Source organism: Tauraco erythrolophus, chromosome 2 (assembly GCF_009769465.1).
Source record: "Tauraco erythrolophus isolate bTauEry1 chromosome 2, bTauEry1.pri, whole genome shotgun sequence".
NCBI classification, from domain to species: Eukaryota; Metazoa; Chordata; class Aves; order Musophagiformes; family Musophagidae; genus Tauraco; species Tauraco erythrolophus.
Genome location: NC_141466.1, coordinates 85,490,009 through 85,514,794, shown reverse-complemented (window position 1 = coordinate 85,514,794; position 24,786 = coordinate 85,490,009). Strand labels below are relative to the sequence as shown.

At 36.0% G+C, this 24,786-nt stretch overlaps 1 protein-coding gene across 1 annotated transcript in view; it reads right to left on the bottom strand.

Annotated features, from left to right (window-relative positions):
- Positions 1-24,786, bottom strand: part of NUP133 (nucleoporin 133) — a 36,565-nt gene continuing 11,779 nt past the window's right edge. The window contains exons 9-26 of the mRNA XM_086631560.1: positions 24,555-24,702; positions 23,541-23,688; positions 22,673-22,830; positions 21,420-21,511; positions 18,868-19,031; positions 17,146-17,240; positions 16,803-17,027; positions 15,704-15,826; positions 15,149-15,248; positions 13,911-14,153; positions 12,535-12,668; positions 10,779-10,937; positions 9,132-9,267; positions 7,190-7,308; positions 5,346-5,426; positions 3,351-3,415; positions 1,252-1,340; positions 1-241 (exon numbers count right to left, since the gene is read on the bottom strand). Coding sequence (XP_086487686.1) covers positions 105-241; positions 1,252-1,340; positions 3,351-3,415; positions 5,346-5,426; positions 7,190-7,308; positions 9,132-9,267; positions 10,779-10,937; positions 12,535-12,668; positions 13,911-14,153; positions 15,149-15,248; positions 15,704-15,826; positions 16,803-17,027; positions 17,146-17,240; positions 18,868-19,031; positions 21,420-21,511; positions 22,673-22,830; positions 23,541-23,688; positions 24,555-24,702 — 2,416 coding nt within the window. The 3' untranslated portion in view covers positions 1-104. The remainder of the gene's footprint in view (positions 242-1,251; positions 1,341-3,350; positions 3,416-5,345; positions 5,427-7,189; positions 7,309-9,131; positions 9,268-10,778; positions 10,938-12,534; positions 12,669-13,910; positions 14,154-15,148; positions 15,249-15,703; positions 15,827-16,802; positions 17,028-17,145; positions 17,241-18,867; positions 19,032-21,419; positions 21,512-22,672; positions 22,831-23,540; positions 23,689-24,554; positions 24,703-24,786) is intronic.

Sequence of the window (24,786 nt, the reverse complement as noted above, 5' to 3'; positions counted from 1 at the left end):
TAGATTTTATTACAAAGTTTTAGCAAAAGAACAACAGAACATAACAAAAGTACACATGAATTCAACAGTTCTTTAGAAAAAATATTTTAGAAAAATAGTGAGAATTATGCTTGTCCCTGAACGTAGAGTTCGTAGTTTGCCTTCAACACAAATTCAAAGTAAGCATTATATTTCAAGTTGCCAAGTTCGTTTGCTTGCAGCAAGTCCTTCACCTCCGGTAAATACTCACTTAACTGAACTCCTACAACAAAAAACCTTTTATTACAGCACTGATAGAGAGAACTTTGCATTAGCAGTTAAGATGATTTTTAAGTAAACGCTTGTGCCCACTTCAGAGTTAAATTACTCTAATTCTACTATACACGTCAAGAAATACAACAAAGCTTAAGTAGCCTCTAAAACTGAGTTTAAAAAGAAAAAAAAAAAAGATATTTCCTATCCAAACAGAGCTTCTAAGTGAATTTAAAATCCTTAAACCTAAAATCCAATTCTTTATATAACGCTTCACCAAAAAAAAAAAATTAAAAAAAAGATTAATCATATAATAAATACTTGTATCATCAGTTGCAACATTTCTGTCTGGGGTGTAGGAGTCTTACAAAAGGAAAGGAATTGACAGGATTGAACACACAAAACTGGAACTGTTCTTAAGTTAATTTTTGTATTTTTGACATGGAGCCTTCTCTGTTCTGTAAGTTCATATGCAATAATATTTAAAACAGACTTTGACTCTAAATTGCTTCCCTCCTCTCCCTCCCCTCCCAGCTATAATTTCCATGGCCATAACTTCCCATGGTCACCTTTAACTGGGAGTGTGTGGTGTTTTTTTTTTTTTGCTTTCGGGGAGGGAAAACACAAAACCAAAAAATTAATTTAAAATAGATTAAGCTCTTCTGAGTGACAGACAAATAGTTATTAATCCCTTATTTTACAGAAGATATGTATTTAACTCCAGAAGACATACTTTACTGTACAGTAAGAAACTGCTAAAAATCCAATGGCTGCACTACTGAGCAAATAATTTGAAGTTACTGAGATTATAACTAAAGAATTTGCTCATATCTTATCCCCTCAACATTTTACAGAAATAGAATTAGCTCCATATGATTTTAATTACCTAATGGAATGCATATGGAAATTTTTATCACTCAGAGTTTATTAACACTACTTATATATCAGTGTTCATCTTAAGCAGCCTTTGAAACAACTAAACAATTTCAAGAAGTGCAATTATATTTAAGTACACTTTACCTTCTTTCAGTAGTTTCTGTAATATTTTCACAAATATACTGTCTTTAGATGCTTCAATTGGATCATCTTTACCATCTGAACTGGACCATCTGCAAATCAAAGAATAATTTGTGGAAAGAATTGCATAGATGAAATAAATGAAAACAAGAAAAAATATGCAGGAAATTTGATAAATTATCAAGGGCGATTAATACATGTTGACGTGTAAGTGTTCTGTGCTTGGCTGTAGCTCAAAGAAAGAGGTTTTTCTCCATCTTGTGTTAATTGTTCTTTATTCCAAGAGTAAAACTGCAATAAAATTGCACTACATAGTCTAGTTAGGACAACAGAAGTGCTTCTTGTCTTCTAAATGGTAAAAGAAAACATTATTTCTTTGATAAAATAGAAGATATTATCCATCAAGAATTACCTATTCTCAAGAACTGTATTTTACAATTGAAATGATGCAAGTTTTTTTTTTTTTGTAGGATAAAGCAAGAGCAGCAATTTGCCAATATATTTGAAAAAAATTGAAACAAAAAAGCAAACACCGAAAAAAGGAAGGAGGAGGAAAAAAACCACCAGTAAAATCTACACACTGACACAACACAAATACAGTTTGTCTCATTGGTGATTAAATGTGAAGGTGAAGCCTCATGAATGCAAGTCTCACCTGTGATAAGAAAATCCCAAACAGATTTTTCTCAGAGAAAGATTATTTTAAATGACAATTTTTCATCTTTGCACAGCTTTATGTGTAGCAGTTTTAAGTCAACACCAACCTAACTTTTTTTACTGTGCTTCTAACCTTTCAGTTGTTAAGATTTCCTGTTCTATCTTTTAAATTGCCAGACAAAACCAGTTCTCATATCACTTCCTAAACCAACAAGAACCTCCTTGGGCCAACAGAACATGCTTGCAACAGATCTGGACCCAGCTCCCAGAAGCTACTGACAAATCCTCTGTACTTCACTGAAACCATGGTTTCACCCTGGATGTCACTTAAACTCTCAAATTTCTAGGATTTCATCTTTAATTCTACTGGGAAGAATGTGAGGGTAGGGGAAGGGGGAGGGGGATCTGAGGAAACAAATCACTCTTGGGCACAGAGGAGGATAGTGAGGACCCTACCAGAATGTCAGGAGCCCGCTCAGCAAGGCTCTCCACTCTACCCGAGAACCTCACCACCATTTCTATGTGGTAAGCTAGAAAACAGATGCCATCCTTAAAAGTAGGTACTGTAACACGTCAAATGCTTACTTCTGCACACAGATGAAAGTTAAAGCTACCTCTTTTGAAATAGCAATCAATCTCTTTGTAAAGCCTTTGTGAGCCTTGCTGGACTGAAAACTCAACTGGGACATCAAGTTTTCTAAACACGGTTCACTGCAAAGTGATCTTAAATGGCATCTGGTTAGCTGGCAGAGTGGGCAAAATCTTATCAGCATTATATATGATCTGAATGGTTATGTGCGAATCCAAACACTGCCTAACTAGATAACTTCTGAAAATTAGAAAGGAAAGGGAGGAAATGCTGTTTATTTAACCTGTGAGAGAACAGCAGCACTGCTTGAGGAGAAGATTCTTCAGACCAATTGGATCCAGTTGGTATTTGGTGGTGAATGACCATAAGAGTGGCTCTTTTAAGCAGTATTTAAGGTTTCCATCTCTTATAGTCAAGAACGCAGCTTTAACTCAAAAAGGTCATGAACCTGTCGAGGTGGTTCAATGGCCAAAAAGAAGCGAAATAAAAGTCTGCAGGAATGACTGCTGCACGTTGCTCTTAAAAAGCTTCTATTTGAGACACTTGAAAGGAAAAAAATGTTTCAGAATCGGTCACTTCTTTTACCCTAGCAAAGGGTTCACGAATGAAAGCTGCTTTTCTGTCTCAGGTGCCGAGAACGTGTAGTAGGTTGGCAGTGAGCTAAGCTACAGATTTTTTCTTCTTTGCTGAGGTTTCACTTTCCAAACAAAGAGACGCATTCAGATCAGATACTTTACTAACCTTACACTATGAAGTTCAATCTTTTCAGTGAGCTAGAGAATAGTATACTAATATGCAATTCTGGAAAAGCTATGTCACAAATACTCCCAGTAATTTATATTCATATTGGACTTACCCATCTCTTTGGAGAGCCTTACAGAGAATTTTAAGTTTAAGATCATTTACATCCACTTCCTCTTCCTTCAATTCATATAAAGAGAAAAGACAGGTAAGTTAAAATTGATTTTTTTAAAAGAAATAATCACTCTGTCACAGAGATTATTGACTCTAATTGAATTAGAGTCTTTAATTACTGAACATTGTTTTTAAAACACACGCTATTTTAACAGATGACCTGATCAGTCTGTTGAAACACCTAAGACTGTTCAGTTCCTTTTGAAAACATGGCTCAGACTTTCTACATCACCACTCAACTGCTGAAGACTAACTATCTCGATTTGAAAAAGGGCCTATTTTAAAGCACATGAACAAATACCAATTTGTAAAACTGTATTCTAGGCGAGTTTTATTTTAAAATGTGCTAAATGCTGACTGAAGTCAAGGCTCTTTTTTGAACATGGCCAAGCTAACTAGCATGCTTAGCGTCCGCATGAGTATGTGACGATATCTCCACAGAAACTAACAGAGATAATTGGTGTCAGAGCCCCTTTTAAATTATAAAATCGGAAAAAAAAAAGACCATATATTTTTTTCCACCTTTCAATGTCCTGAAGCATCACATCTACTTTAAATTCCTCTCATAAGATATAAGACAAACCACGACCTCTTCAAGCCTGGAAGCCTAGAAGCAAGAGGATGGGTCTCAACTCTATGCTACGCTTTTGCAAGAGAAAAAGCAGGGAAAACTAGGGAACAGCTCATTTTTAGACTCTAGTTTGAACCACCATCTCTAATTGGTGCTGAATGGTTCTACTCAAGTTGTTAGAGATTCAAATATCTGAGCAAAAAAAAATATTTTGAAACTCTTGTTTTTAGAGTGACATTTATTTTATTTAGACGTAAAAAACAATATAGTTGTCTCAGTGTTCATGAATTGTGTTGACAAAATTTAAGAGGAAAACTAATTTAAAAGGAAGAACTAAATGAGTCCACTCAAGTTTATTTTACTGTGAAATACTATATTTAGACTATTTATGTTGTAAAAATGAAGGGGGAAGTTAGGAAAAAAAAACCATTGAATTATCTTTTTAAGCTAAAGATAGAGATGCTACTATAAGTAGTAATACTCTTTCCTCAGTACACAAAATAATAGTACTAAACCCAGGACAAGTAAATATGCTCACATATAAAGCAATAAAAACCTAGTTAATAACAGTAACATTATTCAAAAGAAAATTTTATAACAGAAATGAAATTAAAACCAATTTAAAATCAATTTGAATTTTAAAAACAATTTAATCTTAAAGATACTTATTACTGACAGCCATCAAAATGGCACAATGGTGTTTACAAAGCACTACTACAGAGAGGATTTTAACTTGGAAATCTCCCAGGCTAGTAAGAATTGGTATAATCAGAAAAGAGCTCTCGTTTTCAATTAGTAAGGCATACTTTTGCTGAAATAATACATCTTCAGCTTTTTAGCACAGACTGTTGTTAATTCAGGTTTGATGCTCCTCAGAAGTTGATTTATTCAGGCTTAGTGGAAAATTACTCCAACAAGATACTAGATCATATAGCGAGATGCCCTGAGAGAGCAGATAGCAAATCTCTGGTTCAATGCTATTTTCCTGTTAAAAAGCTGGTTATCCCATGACAATCGAAGAAACTGCCAATAGGGAAGACGTAAGAACTAAACTACTGAAAACAGATGATCTTTGTCCTGTTTGGATAAAGCCTGTAGGGAAGCAATGTTCTGAAAAACAAACTATAGACTATAAATGGGAAGTGAAGATGAGGAGTGTCATTTTTCTTAAATGATCTAAACCACATTTGGCATTAAGTCTCCAGTAACTTGGAAACAAACTGAAAAAAACCCACATTGAGTTATTTTTAATTACAGTACGCTATGCTAATATGTTAACTAACTACAGATGCACCACTCTAGCTTAAACAATAATAAATAAAACCAAAGTCTCTGGATTCAAAATCCTTCAAGAGCTTTTCCTACCTCATCAATATATTCCAGTAGATCAAGTGCTTTCTTGAAGTCATACTCATTGGCCCTTCTGTTCTCATCACATATGTACATCTATGATATGAGAGATTAACACAGAGAATTATTTTTAGCCTACAAACTAATGTAACTGATATCATGGACAACTCATTGTGGGAAGACCACCATGTATTTTCCACTTACATGACCTTCTCATGAAAATATGTCTTGATTCAACTGCAAGTATTTTTATAGTAAGGAATATACTTAAGGTTTTAGAGCAGCATTCCACCTAGATGACAATGGTCTGTGGACAAATGATATTGGATATAAGGCTGCTAGGTTTCAAATTTAAATGCCATTTAAGGCTGTAACATTCCTGGACTATTGTAGCCAGAGCTCAGCTCCACAAATAAGCTGTCAGAATTATTTTGGTAATTAAGCTCAAAGCAGTACTTAAGCACACGTACTGCCTTTCACCTTTAAAAACCAGGCAAGTTTGCTATCAATACTTCATCCCCCACTCCCAAAAAAATGCTGAATTAGTCCTTTAAAGGCAAGTTAACATTAATGTTCTTTTTATTTACACTTTCCAAGTTTCATTCTCACATTGCAAGTAGCAAGTATGAACATTGGTTTCACAACAGAGAGAATTCAGAAGGGAAACTGTCATAGTGCCAGCACTTGCCAAGTCATGAGTGACACTTCCTAGTCTCCCCTAATTCCACAGATAATCTCACTTAAAGATACAGGTAATGACTTCAGAATCTGCTATTAGTGTTGTTCTAAGAAAAAGAGGAGAATGTAAACAAGCACATTATCAGCTTTTGATTTTCCACAGGGTTACAAGAAAAGTAAGGAGCTGCAAAACTGACACCTAGGCAGGACCTGATTTGTTTTACAATGTATCGGTTGTTGCTCATTGAATATTTTCTGTGTGATGGTAAAAACATGTTGCCAACGAGGCAGAAAGGAGTGTGGAAAGGGAGTCAGCACCACCAGTGATCCCAGCACTGGAGCAGTTAATTTTTGTTTCATTATGGGCAGGGGTTTTTTTGGTTCGTTTTTGAAAAAGAGAAAACAAAACAAAAAACTTAAAGACTTCAGGTGCCTCTTTGCAACAGGTGATCAAAAGCCTCTCCCTGCTTCTAGCCCTTTCCTTTTCTAGATTGGAGCCAGGCTCTTCTCAGTGGCATCCAATGATAGGACAAGGGGAAATGGATATAAGCTGGAACATAGGAGGTTCTGCTTAAACATGAGGAAGAACTTTTTCCCAGTAAGGGTAACAGAACACTGGAACAGGCTGCCCAGAGAGGTCGTGGAGTCTCTTTCTCTGGAGATGTTCAAAACTCGCCTGGACGCGTTCTTGTGTGATCTGATCTAGGTGGTCCTGCTCCGGCAGGGGGATTGGACTAGATGATCCTTTGAGGTCCCTTCCAATCCCTAACATTCTGTGATTCTGTGATCCTTCTCCACTAAGGTGGAGATATTTGTTCCTTCAGCCTTCCAAGTTCTGCCCTACTGAGAATGTAACAGAAGGTAAAAATTGTCTCATATCCAAAAATAGGCTCAGACCAGTAAATCAACTTCTGGCACTGATCTGATTTGCTTTTTCTCCTGGCAGCACTCTAAAGCACACGTTCAACAAAAAGAAATTTGAACTAAAAAACAGCATTCTGAAGTTTGGTGCTGGTAAAAACTAAGGAAAGATAAACGAACTCATATGTCAGATCTTCACGTGCTTAACAAGCCATGTAAGGGATAAAGACAGTTGTCACTTTCTCATTTATTTTATCACACAGAGGCAAAAAACATACTGAAACTTCAGCTGTGTAATGAAGAAAACATGAGATACTTACATCAATGAGCTGAGGTGCAGACAATACTGGCATTTCATTGAGGTTCAACTGTTTCTCTGCCAGTAATTGTTCAGGAAGTGTCTCCTGATGTAACAGAAAGCGTTCCTGTTCTGATATTTCTTGAAGTCATTTAAGGAAAAGAATGTTTCGTGTTATTAAAATGTAGTAATAAGTTATATGGAACAGTAATAACTGTCAAGTCACAATATCATTCAGGTCTACAAATGTTTGTTATGAAGCATTCTATTTGGATGCTTATCTATGTTCCTGAAGCACAGAAATACTTCCACTTCCTTCCACTTCAATATTGTTAACCTAGTGAACTAGTTCTTACTTTCCACTCAGGTTCCCAGTGTCATGCAGACTGATGACTCTTCTTTTTTCTCAAAATCGCAGAATGAATACATAGGATTGGAGGGAAATCGTTGCACTATGCAGGAAAGTAAGTTGGTTGCAATTTTTAGGAGCTACCTTTTGGCTGAAGAATTGTGCCATGGACTTGCTCCATCTCATGAATTATTCCATATTTGATTGCTTGATTTTCCACTATAATCTGCTTCAGGCTTATAAACTTATTAGGTGAAATCAATCAAATTGGAATAATTTCAGCCACACATGTGAACCCTGCCCCTCCTCGCACCCCCCTCCAAGTTCCATTGCATGGCAGAAAGGAGCATTTTATCTGTTTAAATGGATAAGCAGACTGCGGCAGAAATAATTATTCTTTTATCAATAGAAAACTGATACATGAAGAGCGTACGTTTTAAAAGCTATGTCATGTGCCATACGAAAACACATAGCAGAGTAAAGTCCAGATCAAGTTTTGAGAGTTCATTACTCTACTGAAATATAGCTTTGATTTCCTCATTTTTCTATGGTTTTCTTAGTTAAAGATTAGATTCTTCACATTAGCATAGGTTTTTCTCACTGCTGGGAGAAATTTCAACCTCAATATTTCATGCAATGCTTTATAATCTAAAGGATAGATGATATATTATTATTACAAGCTAAAAATAATTGGTGAAGTCTAGTTAGTTATCGTAATTACCCCCAGTCTTTCTCAACAGGATTTCTTTTAAGACTTGTACAAAACGCACATGGATAAATACGCAGATATACAGAAGCAGACTTGAGTAGTAACCGTGAGTAATATTTCAAAGCTTTCCCCCTGGTGGCCAGTGTTAGCTTAACTGTCAGCGTAGAATTGTTTTTTCACAAACGCACAGCAACATGTGCTGCACAAACAGTAGCAGGAAAAGGGTATTTTCCAAAGTGATAGGAATGGCAGAGCAGTGTAACTGTTGCATTTTGTAATGAAGCAGAAGAGGATTCCTACTTTTCCCATTAATATCCTTTCAGCTGGAGCATAACGAAACACTGTCACTGTAACCTTCCTAGATACAGAGAGAAAGATGCTGAGAAAGCACTTCTTGATCACAAATGTATGTATTTGCGGGTACGTTATTACAACACAACATAGTTACAGGATTTCCTTGGAGAACCTAAGAGTCTCAGGACCTGAGAAGAATTCAAAATTGAGAGCCATTCAATAAACAGGCTTTAAGAAATTAAATCCTTTTTACCTTGCATCTGAAATACGAAATGCAGCTTCGTCTACTTCAGAACTGTCTAATGACTTTTCAAAAAGACCGTACAGCTTCTTATTTATGCCAATATTTTGTGTGTTATTAGAAAAAGTGAAAAGGTGCAAATTTCCCTTGCTCATAGTCCTAACTCACCAGTGAAGGTGAACACTAAGGTTACTGCCTTATGCTGTCTTCCTTATCCTTCCTGCAATGAGCAAAATCATAAGCCCGTTTATCCGTACCACATTAACGTAGAGCCCTCAGTCTAATAAATTAACTACCTGCAAAATTAACATGATTCTAATTCAATAACTTCATTAGTCTATCCTTCACTTTGCTCTGTTTTTATTTGTTACCTTCTATTTTCTCTTGCAGTATATCTTCTGAAAAGTCAGACGCCAGTGCAGCTAATTTGCTCAAGCCAAGAAGTGTTTTCTTCTTTGCAAAATATCGGGTCTCCATGTTTGCTAAAGTCTGCAACGTTCTGTGAGCCTGAAATTAATAAAAATGTTAGAAATCAGTTTTAGAATTTAACATCAGAAGGTTAGCAGATAAGGATTTAATCTGAACTGCAGTCTCACAGCTATTTATTGTTTGTAATACTACAACCTTTATTTTAAAAAGTCCTAAAACTTGCACATTAGAACTCTGCACTACACTCTTCAGGAAGAGATAAGGATCTCTACTCCAATTATATCCAAAATGCATTTTTATTACTAATCAAGAAAAACTATCTTAAGATCAAAGGATAAATTGCAACTTCATGTATAACACATCTGGGATCTTATTCAAGGCTTTGCCATAAAAGCCAGGCAAATATGCTTTGACAGGAAAACTTTGCATACAGACTGATTTACTTGTTAATCAAGGAAATTGAAAAACAGAATTATATGTAACCAAAACATTTCTGAAAGAATTTATTTGCCTGTTGGACAAAGGAACAGAAAATTTTTGAGCACCTACTCAGAAATAAACTATCCAGACTGAATTACTTGTAAATTTTAGAACCCTTGTCCCCTCTTCATAGTGCTTTACTATAGAAGTCAAAACCTCAGTCAACAAAAGCAGACTATTACAAGACTCTCAGGGTGAGTTTTGGTTTGTTTTGTTGTTGATTCGGGATTTTGTTGGTTTGTTTTGAGGTTTTGTGTGGTTTTTTTTTTTTAAGGGGCATAAAGTATTATCAACCCATAATTTACAGCAGGGTAAGTGTTTCCATGCTTTGCGTGCTTAATAAATGCGCACATGGATTAAAAGAAGCCGTTTTTCCTTAGAAAAAGTTTATTCGCTAAAGTGTAATACATTCATAAATCTAGCCAAAGGAAGGGATGACTAACCAACAGGACGCAGAGAAAAAATAACTGGGCAGCCTACTAGGCAAGAAAGAATCAAGTTTAAAAATAATGTCACATTAACCTATCCACATGCACATTAGCTATTAAAAATGATCTAGTTGGAGATATCCCTGTTCCTTGCAGGGGGGTTGGACTAGATGACCTTTGAAGGTCCCTTCCAGCCCTAACCATTCTATGATTCTAAAAAATACTGCCTTTATGCTATGAATATAAGTGATTCAAGTAATCAGTATATTTTTTACTTTTGTGATACCTCCAAATTCCTTTGCTTTAAATGGTTAGTTTTTAAATACAAATTTCAGTTTTTCCCTTGCTGGATAATCTGAAAACGTTATTAATATTCACTGTAAACTCCCAATTACACCAAAGTGGTAACCACATAGGCATATAAAGCTTCCTTGATACAAAATATTAGCCACCAACAAAGGATGAAAAGCAGCCCTAATTTCCATTACATGGTGCAGTGGCTTATATGATATACCAGATGGTGCCTGGAGGGAGGCTTTTGGTACTCCATTAATAATCCATGTCATCTCTCCCTTAAGTCACCTGGATAAGCTGTCAGAACTAGATAATTTGCCTACTTGAATACATACTTGACTCATTTAACGTATGACATTTCAGTTTGGTTGTACTAAGAAACTCTACCTTTTGCAAATCCTGACTGTTGATTTCATGTAACCAACTCAGATGCTCGTGAGCTTGTAAGAAACTGGCCAGCTGTCCATGCTGAGCAACAGGCTGAGATAACAGCTTCCCTCGCTTTCCTTTTTCTAAATACCAGCGAAAGAGGAAATCTGAAAAATTCTGAAGATAATAGGAATTTGAGTAGATTTTAACAGTTACATTTAAATATCTTGTCTTCTAAGGCAAAATGTTTCATAAAATTGAATTGGTAAGAACATGGTGAGAGCCTGCTTAGCAAAAGACACACGAAAAATAACACTGTTGATGAAAAAACTTTAGAGTTCTGATAGAAATAGTGTTTAAAGAATTCATCAGCTACAGTGCAAGAGATGCTGATAGACACAGCAGCATTTATCCTTCAATGGAAGTGAAGAAAGTGCCAAATGTAAATTCCTCACGTTAACTCACAAGAATGGAAACAGGTATCACATCACTCACAATTCTAATCTGACATTTTCACTTGTTCCTTCCCCCCCTCAGAACTCTGTGCTTACTACTCCCTTTCATATACAAGTCCACTCCTGCTTTCACTGTTTTTGAAACATTCCTTCCTATCTCCAACTGAACCTACAACCTTACTTCTCTGTCACTGTTAAAAACTAATGTATTCAAAAAAAACCAACCCACCTATTTTATCATCAAAAACTTCGATCTGACATAATTAATCAGGATTTATGTTTGAGATTTAAGTCTTTTCAGAGTAATTTTAGAATAATCATAGATTTTAATTGCATTAACAATTTAAAAAATAAAGTTTGAAGAGGTCACCAGTCTGATATTCTATCCATTAGACTTGGTCTATTCAGCTCTACATTTGCTAACGTTTTTTCAGAAAGTGTTACTTTTTTCCCTTTTTTTTTTAAAAAAAAAGCATCTGAAGAGAACAAATACGAGAATTCATCCCTTCTTTGGCAGCATGTGTGAATATTGAGTATTTACCCCTCACTATTAAAAACTTACTATAATTTTTGTCTGTTACTAATACTTTTGCGTGTTCTTATTAAACAACCTTTCTGCACTCTCTTTACTAAGAAACCTGTAGACTGCAGGATTTCTCCTTCCCTGGTTGTTGTGGAAAGCTAAACAAACTGATCTCACCAACTCTCAAATTAGGAAACTTTCGTCCCAGTCCTCCTCGCTTCAAGCAGTCTCTATTGCCTTTTCCTTAAGCCTCCCAATTTTTCGGCACGCTTAAAAAGTTTTTACGCCAGATTTTGTCAGACACTGAAAAATTGTCCAACAAGTACCCAGCACGACAATAAAAAAAAGACCACGGCAAGATCCCTATCTTCCTACTCTTCTATGTTTAACAATCTTGTCTTCTTATTTGGAAATTATCCTTAAATTTATATTACATTAGTTCAACGAAACAACAGTACATTGACTACAGCGCCTCAGTGAACTAGTTAGAAAATGCTGAAAGATGTTAAGAGTGAGACAATGTGTTTGAGACACAAAAAAGGAGACACAGAAAAGCCGTTGCCTGTACAGCTGGCACTTGTATTTTTGCTGACTTGTTTTGCAGTCTCAGGGTAACATATGTCATTGAGTTCTGCACAGCGAATCTTGACTCCAATTTTCCACACTACTCCTGTATGCATATGGAAATACATATGCATTAAAAAAGACACCCCCTTCCCCAATCGTAACTTCTGCAACATTTCAGGTGCAAACACATTACAAAACACTATCTAAAGGAACTGGCAAAAAGAGTTACCTGATCTGCAAACTGACTCATGTAACGTTGTAATCTGGCCTGGTTGTCTGTCTGCTCACACATTTGCACCAGGATATCGAAGTCACAGTACTTCTCTGCCAAAGTAGCTGCCATCTGATACTGTCCCAGGGAAACTAAGTAAGCAAGAAGAAAGAGAAGTTAAATCAAACAAGCTCACCTTTGGCCGTGGGTGGGATGGCTGACAGCAGAGACGTGAAAAATGCAAACAAGTTTCAAGTGTTTACATCCCAGAGATACTTATGCGTTCCCAAAGAAACATTCACCTTATTGCATCCATATCCTGTGCACGTGCAAGCTCACCTACCTACCTCTTCTGTCCCCCAATACAAGAGGGAAGAAGAGAAATTTAGAATACTAAATTGCCAGTCTACATCCTCTTTTCTCTGAAAATTGGCAACATCTGCTATTTGTGCTTTTGGGGGGGGAGCGGGAAATCAACCCATGGCTTAGTAACTCTAGTAATATCTACTCAATTATACAAAGTGACAAAGCAGCAGAAAAAGGCTTTCGAGGACAGATAGAATAAGTAAAGAAAACATTATTTCGAATACAAATGCTATTATTTAAAATTTTTCATTTTGGTTCAAATACATAAGAGTTGGCAGAACACACATCTGTGTTTGTAAGGAAATATTAACTTTAGATTGAACATAATGATATAAAATGTGTTTACAAGCTGACAGAGCCTATGAACGTCAGTAAAACTGATAATGACAGTTTAAGAGACTTTTCTTAAGGTTTAAGAATGTTGAAAGGCAGTGACTATTAGACTGTTCTATTTACAGCATTCATTTTTAGTATATAAAAATTAAACTTCGTAAGCTTACTAAAATGTGTTTGCTCACAGTTATTTCCATTTAACAAGGGGTCTTTGCTTTCATTTACTCATTAAGGACTTTATCACACCTGACACATTAAACAGCAGGTTTGATTATTAAATAATCAAGACTTGAAAAGTAACTTTTTCTTGATAAACACTAAACAAACTTTCAGGCACACAAATTTATGTCAACTACCAACAACGAAGATTTAGAACTCCATTTACAGGCTATTTTCAGCCAGCTGGCACAAGATAAATTCCTGCCAGAAAAATTTAACAAGCTAGCAGAAGAAAAAAAACGCAAGCAGCAACGTGTCTTAATAGAGGTATGGGCATGTCTTGGATGCAATTCTGTAATCTGTTTTTATTTTGTAAATATCTCATTAAATAACAGAAACAGTAACTTGTACTCTGAAGGCAAACGTACAACAAATAGAAATCACACACAGATGCCATTTGCTCCATCAGATTTGCATCATTTCCTCATCGAATGCAACATTTAATCCTAGCGTTAAGGAAAACCGATAGTACTTACGGAGAGGAGACAAGAGTTCTGATCTTTTTTGCACATATTCCATTTCCACATTGTTGTATCTCTCTTGATCAGCAGGCCCGTCCACAGATTTCAGCTGAGAAACATAGCCATCTAGAAAACAATCCAGTAGTGCCACCAACTGTTCAGCTACAACGCTGCGGAGGTTACTGTCCGCCTGGGGATACACTATCTTCAGAATGATTCCATGCTGACGTATTATTGCTGTACGAAGGCTGCTAGACGCTTGGGAAAACAACATAGGGAACATTAAAACAATAATCTTATCATCACAAGAATCTACGCTGAAGTATAGCAGAAACATTACTAAGTATGATTAAAAAAATAGAAAGAAAAAAGCTAGTAAACATCTTAATTTTGAAAATTAAAGCAATACTATCAAAAAAACCCACCAGACAAACACATACTCCCATCTACCTTCACGTATTAAATTCAGCCAAATATAGTAAATGAGAGAAACGAAAAGACCCCCTGAACTACGTAGATCTACACCATCAACTATCAATACCAGCTATTTTTCCGAAGAAAAGAATCACTTGCACCACCTGTAAGCAAAGCAGAGAATACTCACAAGGAAAAGGCAACTTCTGTTAACCTGATTTTAATACTTGGATGTAGCCATCAAGACAAACACATGAGAATAGCCTGCATGGGTTCTGCTTTTCAAAAGATTTTTATCTTAGGAGCACTAACCAAGTATGTTTTATACGCACAGAGGCCACAAGAAAGCTTAAGCACCAACTGGAAAGTGCTTGCTTCTGCAAACATTTGTTCTGGTAAGTTTTTCATGTTATTAAACAATCAAAACAAAATACTTAAGGACATGAAGAACCATCAGTCCTTTTAGAGCAGTTATAGATCACATTTTATGATTCATTTTAATATTATCTATCCCATAGGTCTGCCATCCAGAACCAGTGCATATTAACAACCATTCAAAAAAAATTAGCTTTGTCTCCCAAACCTTGTTTTTGTAGTCAAATTTGCAATGCAAGTTTTAAAGAATTATCACCAATACTGGACAAAATAAGCGTTCACTGATTCATCTCATTTCGTTCACCAAATGAAACCTTTAACGTTTCCTATTCTTACTGACAACTTTGCAGCAGCTTTTAACAGCAAGTTTAACATTCAGATTGCAATCATTGTGTTCCGAAACTCGCAAAAACTATTTTTGTTTAGGATAGATAATTAATAAACTAGTGATAATACTTTCTCACCTGTCCATGGAATATATTCAGGTTCTCTTTCTGGAAGCTCTCCTGTTTTATATAAAGAGGCTCTAGACTGACGATACTGACAGGCAGCTTGTAGCATGTCCTGTTTAAAGGCAAGGACATAAGTACATTAAAATCTACCTGCATATACACAGATGGTAAAAGACGTTGTCTTCCATAATTCTGAAATAATCTGTTGATATTCCCCTTTTTTCTACACCACTTTCTCAGTTGTATAGAAGAGCACATACTGACTGAGCAAGAAACCTCAGTGCTCAAGCATAAGCTCATCATGCTTTGCTATGCACTTGTGCTTTTGCTACTTCCAACAATGCCGTAACTTCTCCAATTCTCTTTAGCAGTGGCTCAGGAGGAAAAACAATGTCCCTAACTCTTCATGAGATCATCTTTTCCTTTCAAATATATCTGGACCTATGAAAAGTGCATTCATTTTTGTTCTCATACCAGTAACTCAGATGTACTGCGCTCAACTTGCTGAGTGCTCTTCGATATTTACCCTGCTCTCCCACAAACATTTTGGTTAATGCAGTTCTATACCTTAATGATGTTGTTCACATTGACAACTATCTGGGCCCACTCGATTGATTCAATAGACATGTCTTTCAGGATTTGTTCCTCCTCTTCTAGCAAGCATTCAAAGATGGAATCTATCTGGGACACCTTAAAGACAGAAAGAAAAATTGCACTGAGCACAAACACCTACATTAGTAGCAGATACCTGAAAGCCAAGTTACAACTTGTATAGAAAAGCAAACAAGTATTAGTAGAAACCACATCAACAGCCAAAAACATATAAAAGTATCAGCTACTCAAATGGATAATGAAATCACCAGCTTCTATTTTATACAATACTCAGAATACAAGAATTGCCTTAATTCTGGACTTAAATCTGGAATAAAAAAAAAACCCTCTTTTTCCAAGGCAACTCCATAAACTTTCATTAAGCATATTCCACCATATCCTTCAGAAACATTTGGCAGAAGAATCTTTGTTAGATTAAGTATACTGGACAATACAGCTGCTTTAAAATAGCAGACTATTATTTCCATTTTCTTTTATATTTATTTTTCTCCATTAGCAACTACTATCCTTTACAGAAAAAAAACTTCGTAAGAATAAGCATTTTGTGTATAGTTCTTCTCAAGAAGGAAGAAAGACAGACAGACTGGGTGCTTGACTGGAATGCGGCATAAACTGACTAACATTAGAGAGGAAAAAAATTATGAGACTGAATTGATACAATCCCATCCAGGACAGCTCATCAAAGCAGGTTTCCTATCTGGAAAGCTTCATACTCTTCAGTTCACCCCTTAAAAATGATAATTTAGCATGTCTTCTGATGTGCCAGAGAATTTCACTTGTCTTTTTCATTGTTTGCCCATGTAAGTTAGTTGGAAATCATAACAACTTTACTTTTGCTACACAAAATTTGTCAGAATTCATGTTTCAGTTGCAGACATAAAAAAGCACGTACACTGAAGTGAGGAAAACAGTACCACGCCATCCCTATTTAAAGAGACATTGTGTAAAGTTGAACTGGTTTTCAAAGGGAAAAGTTTCAAAGTATACATTAAAGCTTTGCAACTTCTACTACACGCGCTACTATACAATGATTCAGAAATAAGAGCTTTCTTACCTCTCGAAAGAACACATCTGCAGGGGTAAGACTTGGTGGAATGTCACACTCCCTCTTGTTTAATGCGATCAGTATAGCAGCATTCACTAGATCAGGCAGCCTGGAGTGGTGATTCTTGAGAACGACAGCTGCTGCTAGCTTCTCTGCGTGCTCACAGAGCAACAGTCGAGTTGCCATCGGCATCCCTCGTACTGGAAAAATGTCCAGACGTTCAAACACACCAACCTTTTATTAAAAAAATAAAAAATCACGTGTGCTTTAAACAGTGTTCTAGAATAACTACTTTAAGACAAAATAATACTCTACTGTGCGTACCAATACCAAAAGAACAGTAGAATTTTACCTGATGAAGAAATTCAATGAAGAAGGAATGTGCTTTTGTCTTATCCTCTAGCTGATGAAGAAGAATGAGAGATGTGTTGCTGAAACCAGCTGCTTCTAAAAAGAGAAAAACCGTCCATCAGAACACTTGATAACTTCATTTCTTTGATAACTATTGTTTTTCACCTGAGTCTAGAAATTTCTATAGTGTTACTGCACTCATACTTTTTTAAATATATGCACACACATTTATATATTGCTTACCATGCTATTTTTCATGTCGTTTTGGAACTCTATCATAGCTGAAGTAAAGCTTTTAGAAGAAACCGAGTAGGATCTTTAGATCAGTACAACGATTCTGAAGCACTCAACTCATTATGCTGCTAAAAGAGTAGCTCATCAGCTTATTCGAGTTTTAGTAAGATTCAGATTCAAATTTTTATCTTCTTTGTGGACTAGCTATTGCTACATTTATTATGCCCTAGACCACAGCTACTACAAAATAAAGTGCTAACAGGTATTCAGATCTGATGGACTCCGCGTTGCCTGCACAATTGCACTGCACAACGTAAGCGGCTGCCCAGCACTTCTCTACTTCTTCCTCAAATGAGCTTTCATCTGAAGAGCCAGCGAAGACTTCTGTCCAGACAACTGGATCCTTAAAGGAGTTGGCAAGGATAATGGAAGCTTCCTCATGAGCATCTTCACAAGTATCTCACCTCAGCGGAGTTCTCCAGAGCCCATGTTATTTTCCTATTTCAGAATTGCTGTATGTGCTAAGCGTGCTTTAAACCAAAAGACCACCAAGATACAAAAACTCAGAAGAACTATCACTAGGAACAAATTTAGCAAGATTATTTCCAAGAAGCTATCAATTTTCACTTCTTGTTTCAGCCAGGAATAAATGCAGATAAGCTGACAAATTAAAAATAAAGTTAATTCAGAAAATACTAGGGATCTGATGCCTGACAATTTCTAACTTGCTGTCATGCAGAAACAACAGCAGGAAGCATCATCCATCTGTAACTATTTACTACACGAACTTTCCAACCAAGTCTCTGCTCAGTAACTGGCAACTGCTATTGAGAGGTCCCGAGGACAGTTTCCAGTTAACACTGTTCATAAGAGACAGGGAAGCACGAACAAAGAAGTTTCTTGCCAGAAACGCGTCTGCTTTAATGCTTTAAGTACAACAAACACTCCAAAAAAAATTTGTCTAGTCCTCTTTTAGGCAGACATAAATACCAATGCCACAGAGGGATACAAGCTCACTCTATTCAGGATCCAAGCTTACCAGAAGCTGTGCAGCCCATGCTGACAAAGGGTTAAGCATAAGCAAATAAACTCTTTCTCTTAACATATCTATTCTATTTATGGAAAATAATTTACATTTATCCAAGGAATCATATCACTGAAGTGACGTCACCTGTTCTTTGCACAGAGTACTCTTCTAAAAAACGTTTTCTTTGCTGTTTGTGTTTACTGTATGAAGTCAAGGAATAACCGCAGTAGACTGCAAGTTTATCTGACAGTCTCATAAGATGCATCCTTTAGCCTTTCTGGAAATATATCTAGTGGTGGAAGACAGCAAGAGACACCTGTACCTTTTTATAGTACTCCAGATAAATTATAATTTTATCTGGAGTACTACAGTCAGTTTTTCACAAAAAAAAAAAGAAAAAAATCCCACAAAAATCCCAAAATCAAAAATCACAACAAAAAAATCCCACACCATTATGTTTACCTTCAGGTACAGATTCAGCCCATCTTGGATCAGAGGCAGGGTAATCATCCATTAAGTCCACACTTATCTGAGTCACTGCCCTATCCAGTTCAGCATCAGAATCCAGATCTGCATTACTTGGAAAGAGCTCAAGTACCATGCTTTGTGCATTGACTATATCTCTCCTGAAACAAAAGAAATACAAAGTATATGAAATCAAAACAATAGATAGGATTACAGGAACAAGAACCACTCAATAAGTAGGATTTTCCGATAAGCTTTTTGTAAAGTGTTTTAGATTGCAAACATCAAGCATTGTTTGGACTATCTTTAAACTAATTCTGGATAAAAGGTATTCTGATTACATGGATAAAAAGTATTGCAATTCTTTTAAAGCAAGTAGGTGGCACGATCTATAAAAGAAAAAAGCTTAAGCCCAGGGTGTTTCAAGACACTTTTTATTCTACTATCCTCATTATTATGACTATTATTTAAGAGAAAAAACTCATCATACAGAGCTAAGTCTGAATGTCATTGATAAGTCACGTCACCAAATTTCTACTGCTTGCTTTAAAACCCTCTCAAAAGTACAAGTAATTACTGTCACAACTGGCAACAGAGTAAAAGCTGTCAGAAAAACATGTCAGCAAATATGCATTATTCTTATTTCCTACAATTTCAGAGAATCCTATTCTATTCAGGTCAATAAGCAGAAGAGTAAGAAGCATCCAAATGCTTAAACCTCCAAGGTATGAAGTCGTACTGAAGAATCCTATGTAAGAAGCATGCCATATTCACAAAAAGCACTGATTTGGTTTCGTGACTAAGAATTATAGTACTACAACTGAGAAGAGATACTGTGATTCCAATATATAGATATTTCCAAAAATCAGATAATATTTTTCATGAGACTTTCAGTTTCAATGTTTTTATGACCAAGATGCCTCGAAATAAAAACCAGCAGCGCATCCAGAAATTGCACAAAGGTTTACTAAATCAAAGTATACTTTTAAAAAACTGGAATATACTGAATCTTCTATTAAACAAGAAAGTCCCACCTTTACTACTCCACAGGACACAGGTTTCTAAGGAATTTATATTGTACTTTATTGTCTCCTTCAAACTGCCATCAGTGAGTACATCACAAAGCATCAACTCAATCGTTCCATAGAACAACCCATCCCTTACCATGGTCACTAGGTCTGAAAAGCTGACTGTGCTCATTGCCCAGTGGATGGGCTTCACATTTCTGCTCACTTCACAACTTTACATTATTTGCTTTGCATCAACTGCTTGGCCATTTGGACAGGCCATTGCTACGTCTGTTCTGTGGAAGATTTCTCCATTGACTTTACTATACCATCTTTTTTGAAAAAAATCTGAATCAATACCATACAAATCAAATTATTAATTTCTTCTAATTTCATAACACAAATTTTCATCAGAATAACTGTACAGTTTCCTACTGTCTCACAGTTTTCCTACTACTTCCTACTTTCTTCTGACCGTTTCCAACCCCTTGTTCACATCCTCAGTGACATCAACTTTCATATTTGTTTTCCGTGCTCTCAGACCTTAGCTACTCCAGTCACCTCAGAACTACAGTCATCTTCAGCACCAGTTCTGTTTACTGACATCTCCGCTCATGAATACATGTAGATTTTCTTTCTAAATTCTGCACGTTTACAGACCTTGTCTTGATATTCTTTATTCTATGCACCTAATCCCTTTCTCAATCTTCTACCTCACATGCAGCTCCCTGTCAAAAACACTCCTACTTCCAGTTATCTTAAATCTGTTCTTTCCAAGTCTTAATACTCTTTAAGGAGATTAGTCCTAAGAGAGTTTGTAGGTTGGTTTGTTGTTGGTTTTTGTTTTTGTTTTTTCTTAATAAATATATATTGAAAGCAATCTCTAAATACAATTAATCTAAGTCTACAGCTCTGTTTAACTTCTTATCTCTCCTCTTCCTCCTTTGTTTACATCACTCATTTCAACATCAAAACTTTCAGAGGCATTGCATGCCTCCCAACAGTCAAGTTGCTCTAATCAGGATATTTTGATGAACAGTGCATTTCCTTCCACTCCCCCATATCAGTCAGTCTAAAAAAGATATCATCTTGCCACAAAACCTGCCATGCTAGTTATCGTCATGGCCACATAAATAGCAGTTAAACATATCTGAAAGTATTACTGAAAACATCCATGCAAATGAAAACGAGGAAGAAACGGAAAGAATGTTTTTTAACAACAAAACATCACTTACTAAAGAATAAAGAAGACAAAATAACAAAGTTTAAAGTTGTTTTACCGGCACAAAGATAATCACAGAATGTTCGCAGAGTAAGTGAAAAGTCATTGAAAAAGTCTGCTCCTTTCTAGCACGTGTCACTCCTTCGCTAGCCCAAGATATAGCTAACGCTTTCCTAATAAAGATCTGGGTGTGTCATTAAAATAGCTTTAACTAAAACAGCACAAGAGTATCTTCACCAGGACTACCTCTTACTCAAACATCAGAGTACCTTCAAGAACAGCAAACAGACAAAGCCTCAAAAATCAAGCGCAATTTCTACCTGCAGTACTGGAGAAAAGCAGCTTTCAGTAATTTAGTCTTATCTTCTTGAGCTGTAATTTCTAGCCTATTGGTTGCGTCAAATGCAGGACTCTGAAAAGCAAAGTAAAAACTTCAGCTCAAAGACAAGTATCAATCTTTGTTATGAAATGAAAACAATTTTTCTAAGTAGCAACAACACAGACTTCAAATAAAAAAGGCATCTGGAAGCAGTGGTATTTATTAAGCCAAACATCATCCTATAAGACACATTACAGTGAAATTCACACAGTGGTTCCACCTCCAGCATTTTAATAACATTCACACAACCTGCAAAGGAACTCATGCCAACTTATTTTACCAGTCAAATTTTTTACAATTAACATCCAAAACCAACATTTTTGACAGAATTTTAAAGGTATCTATGAATACTACCACCCACAAAAACAATCTAAATGCAGACAAATCTAACCAGAGATTAGTTCAATAAGAAAAATACAGTTCCATCCAAGCAATCACCACAAAGGTCTTCTACTAAAATCTTAGTTAATAATAACTGATTCTAAAGGTTATTTAATTGGAATAAAGATTGAAACTCTCTATTACCCCATAGAAATAGTCTGTAATTTAAATTTTAACAACTTTTCTATTCTTCCTTCCCATGCCAGAGACATCTGGGCAACAAATTCCACATTCATTTTAAACAAAACATGTTTGATGTAAATAAGAGCTTAATAAATACACATTGCATAAAACACCAATAAAAATGTTTTCACGTATTTTTATATTTAAAAATAATAAATATATATAACAGAGCAGAAACAATATTCAGCCACTATACAGCCCTTCTCAGCTTAGCCTCCAAGTTTTTCCACAGTGTAAGAAAAAAAGTCTCTCGTATAGTCAAAGGAACAGACACAAAAGACTGAAGAGACCATCCTGATCAAAAAGTGAGAACAAAGTCTGAGTCTCCACAATAGTGTTACATCAGGTCTAGTGACTGACATATAGTAACACTCTCACATGAAAAAACCCCATAAATTTCATAGAAATATCGACTTGAAAACAAAGGAAAACAGAAAAGTTACTCAAACTGGCAGACGATGTAAAATTCCTTGGGTTTTGAAAATTGCCTTCATTTCAAGTGTCTGAGTGTCTATTTAAAAAAATCCTTAAAAGCTCAAACAAGCCAGGATTTTCACAGTGAAAGATCAGAACTGCCAGGAAAACATTTTATTTCTACTATCAGTTTTCAATCAGCCAACCAACCATTACCTCACTTCTTGGTCCAGCAACAGAAGAGGACAGAGAATCTTCAAGGTCTTCAGGAAGCAGAGAAATGTTTTCCCTGGACAAGATGGTGACAAATCCACTTTTTTTGGTAAAAAAGATGGGGAGGCTAGTGCAGGAACCTGCTCCTAAAATTCTATCTCCTAAAACGAGAGGAGAGGGGGAGGGAAAAAAAAAAAAGAGAAAAGGAAAAAAGTACATAAATGTCACTTTAAGAACAAAACATAACAGTTTCATAAACAATTACTAAATTTTGTCATGAATCAACCAACAGTAACTGACAGCTGCATCTGATTTACAGAAATTATGGATACTATTTGCTACTCAAGATGCAGATTTCCAGATATTGAAGCTTAAAAAAAAAACCAACCTCAAGATTCAGGTGGTTCAAATTCTACCTAAGGACTGGTGTGTGTGTCTTGAAAACTTGAAAACATCTCTGAAGGTCAAAGGTGGCATACTTAGAGACATCTGACACAGGCACCTGGTATGAACTTTAAGGCTGAGTCTCAATACAAAGTTAGTTTCAAGAAAAAAAAAATCCAGAGTGAATGATGGAAGAAAAAAAAAGGGGGGAAAACACTCCACAAATGAAACCCCCACCCTTTCAATTACCAAGAGTGGAGATCTACTTCATTTTCATCTCTACCCTGTAGAGTAAGCAATAACAACACTGGATGTCACGTCAACGCTTTCTCCGTACGCTCATGAGAAACTCCTAGCTCAAAAGATTTAATAAAGAGAAAAAGGAGTGTAAACATGATTCTTCTCTCCAAGAAATCTAAATTCTGTAAAAACACTCAATTAGAAAGTATCAACAAAATGTGATCTCCTCCTCGCACCCGCATGTTACCTTGCATGCCAAATGTGATTTTCTCCTGTGGTAAAGAAACTCTTCCAGTTCCAGTGGAACACGCAAACACTTCATCTTCCTTGTAGAGGTAAGCAGCATGGCTAAAGTAATCTGGGACTACCAGACAGCACACCACTTCCTCTTCTGACTGAAAGCGTTACATATGAACAGTATCACATATATAATCAAAACCTTAAACACACATCTAACATTTTGAAGGCTGATCAGAGTTGCCTAAATTTGTTTTAGTTTTTAACGAGAAGATATGGATATAACTTATAACGTAAAAACCCAAACAAACCCACTTCTAATTTGCCCTAAAACTTAAGATTTTGGTGGGTTTTTTTTCTTCCATATATATTAAATTCTTGCTAATTTCATATGGAAAGATAAGTAAACAGATCAATTATTCTACAGTTTTCACACCTCCTTCCATCTTAAGATTCAATTTTAAGATGTCATTACAGGCAGAGGAGAGGAAGAAGAGTGGAAGAAGTTTAACAAAGAAAGTTAATGTCCAAGTTTATGCTTCCAGAAGAGATAGCACAAACAAGGTACACTAGGAACAACCAGTGTGTCCTTCCCTTTCATCAAGCCAGCTGTCTAGCAATGACAGGTCTCTTAATTCCTTGTCCTGCTACAAGAGTCTCAACAGTCTGAGATCTGTTCTAAACGGATTGCATCAGTATAGCATCAAATTACTCTGTAGAAACCTTCATAGACAACAAAAAATAAAATCAGTAATAATCAGATGTTTAAACTTCTATTTTTGAGGCTTTTTACTCTTATACTTTAAAATGTAAAGCATAATCTTTACATACAGTTCCTAATAAACACTGAAACATGCTAGTGCAAATTTTCCTCAGAATACTACGAATACATACTTCCAAGAACAACCTTAAGACAGAGAATTTGATTTTCCTTTATAGAAAAATCTGACAGCTGATTTATGTACAGAAATATTCTAAAGCACTGTGCTTTCTTAACTCAGTTACAGAGCCTTAATTTGCATACCTGAAAAGATGGATTATACTGTGTGACCTCCACAACAATGTCATCAGACATCTGGTAGCCCTTATCTTCTACTGTTATCAGAGTGTAGTACACAAGACACGGACGATCCCCAGGATGCCATGCTGCAGCAAGTATCACCAGTCCATCCCTATTCAACAACAGATATCACACCATTGAGAGATAATTATTACATATTTTCCTTGCTCAAACCCTACCACTCACAAAAACAGAT